Raw genomic sequence first — 8,293 nt, forward strand, 5'->3', positions numbered from 1 at the left:
AATCCTCTTCAACTTCAGCATCTAAATGATCATATCACAACAAAGCTCGGAAATATCAGTACCTCCAGTGTCAACAGGACCTGGAGAACTAGGTTCCTAGATATCATTTTTATCAGCTATATTTTGAATATAAAAATCTTTCCCCACTTGTTCCATTTTCTCAATATAATTTCCAAATTATGCTCAGCCATCTCAATAGAACAACCCAGATCAATACCCACCACATCAGACATATGTAAAAGAGAAAACTTATCATTAGTAGAAGGGCTATAAGAAGAATTACCATAATCATTCTTATCAGCAACTCTCTCTTTAGCCAAATCCTCCATTCTAACATCATCTTTCTCTTATGCTACAGAGAAGTACAGACTTCTCTTTAGAATACAATATCATATAAGCTAATCGAATCAGTGGAACATCACCTTGTTCTTCCAACTGAATGATCGTCCTAATAGGGAACTATAAGGTACCTTTGAACCGCAGAGCACAAATAGCTTCTTCAAGTAACAAGTGTAATATACTCCCTCCGTCCCAAAATAAGTGGTTAGTACAAACTACAAAGTAAGACACTTATTTTGGGACCGAGGGAGTATATCACAGGACAAAGGATCACTAAGCTTTCAATATATCATCTCCAAAATCTCAAAAAAAAAAAAGCTTCCATCAATTACTAAGCTGCATATGTAGCAAAGATAAACAGCATTATGTATGTTTAAACGAATTGACCTGTCACGCGGAATCATATATTTCCTGTGAGAGCAAAAATACATGTTATCATCTACAATAGCTGCCTGCAATGTGTAATCCAAGAAATAAAATCAAGCTAACAAAACAAAGATGATAGACATTAAATTGCAACTGTGAAACAAAATGTTATGTTTCCTTTGGAGATTCCGGTGTAGCATCCTCGTCTCTATGAATAAAAGACCGGAAGCCAGAGGGACTGAACAGCTGACCTGAGCCGGTGCTGCTGCTCACTGACCTCTCAATATCGGCCAGGTTTGCAACAACAGGGAGAGGCCTGTCCGGAATGATTAAAGGCCCTGGTGCTGAATCTGCTTCTAGTATCTTCACCACTTGCTCCATCGTTGGCCTGGCATGCAGCTGCGGATGTGTGCAGAGTGCTGCGACAAGCACATACTTCTCCATGACCTTAGTAGGACCAGGTTCAGCCATTCCTTCCTGGATCACATCCAGCGTCTTTCCCCTCCGCACCAATGACCAAGCCCAATCAGCAAGCACGAAGCTCTCTCCCTCACTGAGAGACATGAATGCTCTCTTCCCACTCATAAGCTCAAGAAGCACAACTCCGAAGCTGTAGACATCACTCTTCTCAGTTAACTGGCCATAGAGGGCATACTCTGGAGCGACATAGCCCATTGTGCCAGCAACCCGTGTGCTCACATGTGTCATCCCTTCTGGCGCAAACTTGGCCAATCCAAAATCAGCCACCTTCGCCTCAAAATCGTCATCAAGCAAAATGTTGCTTGCCTTGATATCCCTGTGAATGATGGCTGGCTGTGTGCCACGGTGCAGGTAGGACAGCCCCCGTGCCATTCCAATGGCAATCCTCTGCCTCACTGGCCACGCCATCAGGCACTCCCCGGCGCCGAAGAGGTGGTCGTGGAGGCTGCCATTATGCATGAGGTCGCACACAATCATCCGCTGGTGCCCCTCTCTCTGCGTGGCGGCGATACAGTACCCACGGAGCGCGACCAGGTTGACATGGCGCACGCTGGCCACCACCTCCACCTCATGTGCGAACGCCGCATCCCCGGCCGCCGAGCAGTTCTTGAAACGCTTCACTGCCACCTCTGCGCCATCGGGGAGCACCCCCTTGTACACATTCCCGAAACCACCGCGGCCGATGATGCTGTCTCTAGCGAAGCTCCCCGTGGCCATCTTGATGTCGTCGTAGGTGAACTTGAGCAGGGTGGTGCTGGCGGTGATGGACTCCATTGCATGCGAGCGCTTGCTCCTGCTGTCAGCGGCTAGTGCGGTAGCGGCAGCCCGCCTCCGGCGTCGCCACACGAAGAAGCACGAACCAGCAGCGGCAGCAACTAGCAGTACAAAGGCGACACATCCGAAGACGACGCCGTAGAGCCAGGCAGGGGCGCCGGACCCTTTGGAGGGTTGAGAGTTGGCCTTAAGGAGGTACAGGCAGTCCGCTGTGTCCGGGTCGTCGGGGCCGCGTAGGCTGGCCGCGGCGCCGGTGTATATGAAGGGGTACTGGACGCAGCCGGTGACATTGTTTCCGCCGTCGGGGGATCCAGGTAGGAGGTAGGCTGCGGCCGTCTTGCTGAGCGAGGTCGTGCAGGTGGTGCAGACCGGAACGGCGCCGAGCTCGCGGTAGCAGCTGGCGTTGATGTCCCTGCGGGCGGAGGCAGGCACTCGGGCATCGAAATCCGCTCGCGTGGAGATGTTGGCGCATCCAGGAGCGGAGAGGAGCGCGTCGATGCCCGCGAGGCCGCAGGCATCGGGCGGAGGGAGCGGAAAGGGGAGCGCGTCGCGGAGCGGCGGGAGGCAGGAGGAGGAGGAGGGGATGAGGAAGGACCCGGTGGCGGCGAGGTGGAGGGAGAGGAGGAGCCGGACGGACTGGAGCGCGAAGGCGCAGCGGGAGGCGTCGTCGGAGGGGAGCGGCGGGGCGAGGAAGGGGCGCAGGGCGGTGAAGTTCAGCGGGCACTGCTGCGGCGGCGTTGGGGGTTGGGCGAGGAGCGTGGCGGGGAAGAGGATGGAGAAGACGAGGAGGAGGGAGAGACGGCGGGACATGGGTGGGGACGGTGGTCGGGGATCAGGAAGGAGGAGGAGGCGGAGGAGGTTTGACCATCGATTTGGGAAGGAGATGGGGAACGGCCGGCCACGGGGATGGATGTTCGACCACCACCCACCTACCCACCCACCAGCCGCCTTTCTCCAGCTCCTTCGGCATCAATCAGTCTTGGCTTTTCTCCCGTTGTGGGCACGGAGGGTGGGTGGGGTCGTGATACGCGCTGCCTCTCGAGCGGCGGCGGCGAACCCAGTCTGCTAAACTTCCAGGAGCCAGCACGCAGGCTGGTCGGCGCCGCAGCTCGCAGCACCTTCGTCCGGCTCGAGCACGAAGTCGTCGTATCAGGCCCTTTCCAGTGCTTCATCGTGGAAAGGTGTTAAGCATGTCACATAAATAAAAAATAACATGAAATAATAATTAAGAAGGAGAGAACCAATGTCAAGCACATGAATCTAGACAAACCACTTAAATGAAAGAAGTTGACCAATGCATGGAAGAGATTATGTGTCAAATCATTAAATAAAATGAGCTTATCAACAACAAGTTAAGGCTGGCCATAGTGGGAGTAATATAAGTACTCCCTCCGTCTAGGTGAATAAGTCATCTTAGGTTGTGCACCGCGACCAAGGCGGAGGGAAAAACAAGAGAACTTAATGTTTTTTCTAATTAATAGCATTGCATGCAATAAACTAATCATTGCATGTCATGTTTGGTAGTCTCAACTCATTTAAAGGATGCATGGCTCGCATCTCTTATTGGTTGATATGTCACGAAAAAAAAAATGAAGAGTGAGTTAATGTACCGTGCCTAAGTGTTTTGGGATTATTTGGTTTTCATAAGGTGATTTACACACCTAGACGGAAGGAGTAGTATCATGTACTCTCACCGGTCCTTTTTACTCCGCATATTAGATTTGTCTAAAGTCAAACTTTACTAAGTTTGACCAAATCTATGCTAGAAAGTATTAACATCTATGATATCTAATAAATATAATATGAAAATATATTCAGACATGGATCTAGTGATATCGATGTTGTCACGTGAATGTTAGTAATTTTTTGTATAAACTTGGTCAAAGTTGGATGAGATTGACTTCAGACAAACCTAATATGCAGAGTAAAAAGGACCGGAGGGAGTACTTGGGACTCGCAAACATGCTTATGTGGCAGACAATTAAAGAAGAGAGAGATGGTTATAGTAACATAGGTAGATATTATAACATAATAAATGTGATGCTACTATGTGTCATGCATGGCAATAAATGGGACTACCTATGATACTATGCACTATAGAGGTATGCATGTTACTAGTCTACGTTACTCCCCACTATGACCAGCCTACGACTAGCCACAATGAAGAGTAACATACACTAGTAACATACACATATCCCTAGACTATGTTACTACCTTCATAGTGGGTAGTAATATAAGTATGGTAACATGCAAAGCCTCATTTATTAGGTTATAGACTCATATTACATTGGGACATGTTTTTTTCGAGAGTAGACAAATAGCGTACCATATTTTTATAGAAGGCAGAGAGTATAATTACAAGAAGCCAACCACCAATGCGAACATTTTAGGTCGGCACCCACGCAACGCCGCTAACCACTAGATTACTCTCTCACGAAAGGATCTAATCCTCCAGCTCCTATGCCTGCAAGCTTCCATTCTTTGATCTCTGTCAACACAATCTGAACTAACTCTGGTGGGGTTCTTTGTTGGTGAATTCTGTTGAAAACCCTCGCGTTTCTTTGCTTCCAGAACGCCCAGGCAGTAGCTATGATGAAGGAGTCAAATCCACGAAGAACTTTCCTCAAAAATCTTCCTCTTTGCAGCAGCCACCACTCAGTGAACTTCTCTTCCGTGTTCGGCACCTGCACATTAACCTGTAGAGCATCGAAACATCGGTGCCACACCTCTCTGGCATAGGCACAATGGGCAAGAATGTGGTCCACACAGTCAATCTCCTGAAGACATGTGAAGCAGGAAGAAGGCTCATCTTGGAGACCATGACGCGCACGCCTATCGCTTGTCCACAGCCGATACTGTACCATGAGCCAGGCAAAAATCTTGCAACGTAAGGGGGCCCAACTTTTCCAAATACATCGTGCAGTGGGGGAAGCTAGGAGCCCTAGGCACAACCGGTTGTAAACAGATTTGGCAGTATAGCAACCGGAAGTGTCCGCCGGCCAAATGAACTAGTCTGGTGCGGTCGCATTGATCGGGACTGTGGCCATAGCTTGGCAGAGGTTAGCCACCTGCATGTGGGCCATGAAGGAGAGGTCGCCCTAAATGTCATGGATCCACGCATTGTCCACAATAGCCTGCTGCACTATCCTCGCATTTTTCTCTCGGGTCCGAACTATGGCACTGATCAATGGAGCAATCTCGCTAATCGTAAATCCATGTATCCATCTATCCTTCCAGAAGTAGACATTTTCACCATTGCCCACCATGATTTTGATCATGCTATTGAACACCAAACTGGCCTCATTATCTTTTGTCATCCCAATACCTTGCCAGGGTCTCTCACGATCGACGCGACTCAGCCATTCCCATCTCACTCTCAAAGCTAGTGCTTATTTCCTGATGTTCTTGATCCTGAGGCCTCCAAAATTCATGGGGCGGCAAACCGTGTCCCAGGCAACTAAGGAATGGCCACCATTTGATTTTTCTTTTTCGGCCCAGAAGAACGATCTCAAGCACTTATCAATTTCCTCGAAAACCCAGTCTGCTGCATTAAGGACCATTAGCTGATGGATCGGCCGTGCCGCAAGCATGAACTTCACCAAGACGAGCCGCCCGGGTTTCTGGATGAGGCCATGTTGCCAAGTTGGTAGCAGCTTTTTGGCTTGGTCGAGCAGCGGTTGCCAATCAGCCCGAGTCAGCTTCCGGATCGCCAGTTGGATGCCCAGGTACTTGCACGGGAAGTGTCCCATCTCGCAATGTAGCAGATCTGTCACACGCTGTCTATCTTCATCCGTTCCTCTGATAAGCACAACCGTGGTCTTGTTATAGTTAATGCGTAGTCCAGCGGCTTCCCGCATTGGGACATGTGATGTTACAGTAACTAGCTAAGTTACTCAAACTAACTCTCTCCTCATTAACTCATTGCCACATAAGCAAATTTGCTGAGTTGGACTCGATGTTACTGCTGGAGTTACTCCCACCTAAGCAAACTTGTCTGTCGTCAATGGATGTGAGGTTGATGATGGACATGGACGGGCCGGCCTTGTCACCTAAACAATGCGAACAAATCCTAGTTGGTGGCATTAACGTCGCGCAACTGCAAACGTTCTCGTCCACGATCGCATACGCCGCAACTCCTGTGGCAGTCGGTGTGTGTAGTCCCTTTAGTGATCCGGTAAAATAGCAGAAAGGATTCTCGCCTTTTTTCCTACATGTGACCCTACGTTATCGAACCCACGAGAGAAAGGCACCCTTGAAGTTAGAGGTTTCTACCAAGTTTTTGCAAGGTATTAATTCCAACTAGCCTTTGATCGGATTAGAATAAAGTTGACACCTAAAACACTTATAATAAAAATAGACATGGGTATGAGGACTTGTTTTTGCAACCATATATTAGTGAAGGAGATTGTCATGATATTAAATTGTGCTCTAGAAGTCATCCATCGAGATGTGCTTGCAACATATGAAAATGGGTATGTATCCAAATTACGTCTTGACTGGCACGCATCTTGCATCAAGAGTCAGTTGTCCAACCAAAAGGCCCTATCCGTCGCGCGGGGTTACCCGGTAATTAAGATAGAAATCAGACAAAAATATTGGGCATTTAATGACTACACCTCTTGTATCACCTAGGGTGGGATCTGTGTTACCGTACTAAACCTTTCTATCACTGGTGTTCAGAAAGAATAACACTTCACTGTCTCCATGCCCTTAGCATCTCCGTGGCTCGCTATCCATGATCCTGGGTACCTGTAGGGACGAAGAATGGGAACGAGACAGGAGACAACTATGAAACAATTTTTTATGTTACACATATGGGACGTTCATTCAAAGTACTTCTGTCGTGGTTTTGTCACGGCAGATGTCCTAAAGAAAGGACTTAGTCGTGGAGCCATCACGACGGGTTAGCTTAAAGGGGTTAAAGCGGACAAAGGATGCAGAGAGTTTGTACTGGTTCGGCCCCTTGCGGTGAAGGTAAAGGCCTAATCCAGTTGTTGTGGAATTGCTAGGGTTTCGATGACCAGGGAGCGAATTCGCTATGCCTGGCTCTCGAGTTGTTGTTTGTTCTCCCTAAACCGCCGCCGGGTCATCCCCTTATATACATGGGTTGACGCCCGTCGGTTTACAGGGTCCCGAGGCCAGCTCATAAACGTGTTCGGCTCGGTCTCTGCTCTTTCTGTCTTACAACACAAGTTTACATATCAATGTCGGTTTACGTCTATAGACCTTAAACCGTCTTTGGACCCTGGGCCTTCATAAAGCGCCACCATCTGTCTTCATGGGCTTAGATTTACGCCCAGTAGTAATATCCCCAACATTAGGCCCTAGATTGATTTGAACTGGTTCATGTCAATCTTCAACACATCATCATCTTCACAGGAATCTTGTAAACCGCCATGATGTCATCTTCTAGAATCGTGATAAACTGCCATGACGTCACCTGCTATTAAAAATTGCATATAGCTCACCTTCCTTATTGAGCCTCCAACAATCGAGGCAATAGCTCTGCCGTATATCTAACTTTTGGGCTCCTCGATTCTCGCGCCTGTCACTTATCCCTTTGCCTTTATAAATAGAACCAGGGGGTCTTTCCATCCCCCCCCCCCCCGTGCCTCTTTGCATCGTCTTCTTCCTCGCGCCGACAGAACCTTCGAGCTCTGCCGCTGCCGTCGATCTTTGCATCTGCCTCAACGGCCGCTGCATCAACCTGATCGTACCAGAAAGCCGCGGCGCCTCTCCGCTGTTCTTTTGACATTGGTAAATCTTCTACCCTAGATCTTATCATTAGGGTTTGTACTTATCGGAGTTCTTCGTAGTTCTTGGAGTTGTTCTTCCTTGTTCCTCTTCAGTAGTACAAATAGCAAGTTAGATCGGATATTTTCCAGTGCCTTTGTAATTAAAACTCCTTTTTCCTCACTACAACGTCTGCTTTGGGTAGAATAACTCATCTGGAACTATTAAACTGTTTAAGCACCTGCGCTTTAGGTCAGAATATATTTTGATTTTCCAACGCACTGCAGATCTGAAATTACCATGCCAAGCTGTGAAACTTGTTTTTCCTTCACTTATGCATCTTAGATCTATATCTTCTATACTAGAATAGCCGGTTTAATCTCATAGAAAAATGACGACCCGACAGGTACCATTAGTCCCCTCTTGAACTGCCAAGCCGCTTTATCTTTGCACATCTCCCATGTTTGATTCCGGTTTAACAATATGTACATATTTATGTCTTCTTCTCCTCTTGCACCGCTTTATACTTGTCCATCATAAACCTTAAACCGGCAATAACCATGTTTCAGCTTTCCATTGAAATGGCCAAACAAGTCTATGA

General features: G+C 47.9%; 1 protein-coding gene across 1 annotated transcript; it reads right to left on the reverse strand.

Moving 5' to 3' along the window:
- Positions 1-644: 644 nt before the first annotated feature.
- On the reverse strand, positions 645-2,956 carry LOC119295390 (probable LRR receptor-like serine/threonine-protein kinase RKF3). The gene has a single exon (XM_037573810.1). The coding sequence runs from the start codon at positions 2,767-2,769 to the stop codon at positions 874-876; it is 1,896 nt and encodes a 631-aa protein (XP_037429707.1). The 5' UTR covers positions 2,770-2,956; the 3' UTR covers positions 645-873.
- Between the last annotated feature and the right edge of the window lie 5,337 nt (positions 2,957-8,293).

Source organism: Triticum dicoccoides, chromosome 4B (genome assembly GCF_002162155.2).
Source record: "Triticum dicoccoides isolate Atlit2015 ecotype Zavitan chromosome 4B, WEW_v2.0, whole genome shotgun sequence".
Lineage (NCBI taxonomy): Eukaryota > Viridiplantae > Streptophyta > Magnoliopsida > Poales > Poaceae > Triticum > Triticum dicoccoides.

Bases quoted from the DNA above. Each gene is read 5' to 3' on its own strand.
- LOC119295390 (XM_037573810.1), bottom strand. From the start codon at position 2,769: ATGTCCCGCCGTCTCTCCCTCCTCCTCGTCTTCTCCATCCTCTTCCCC.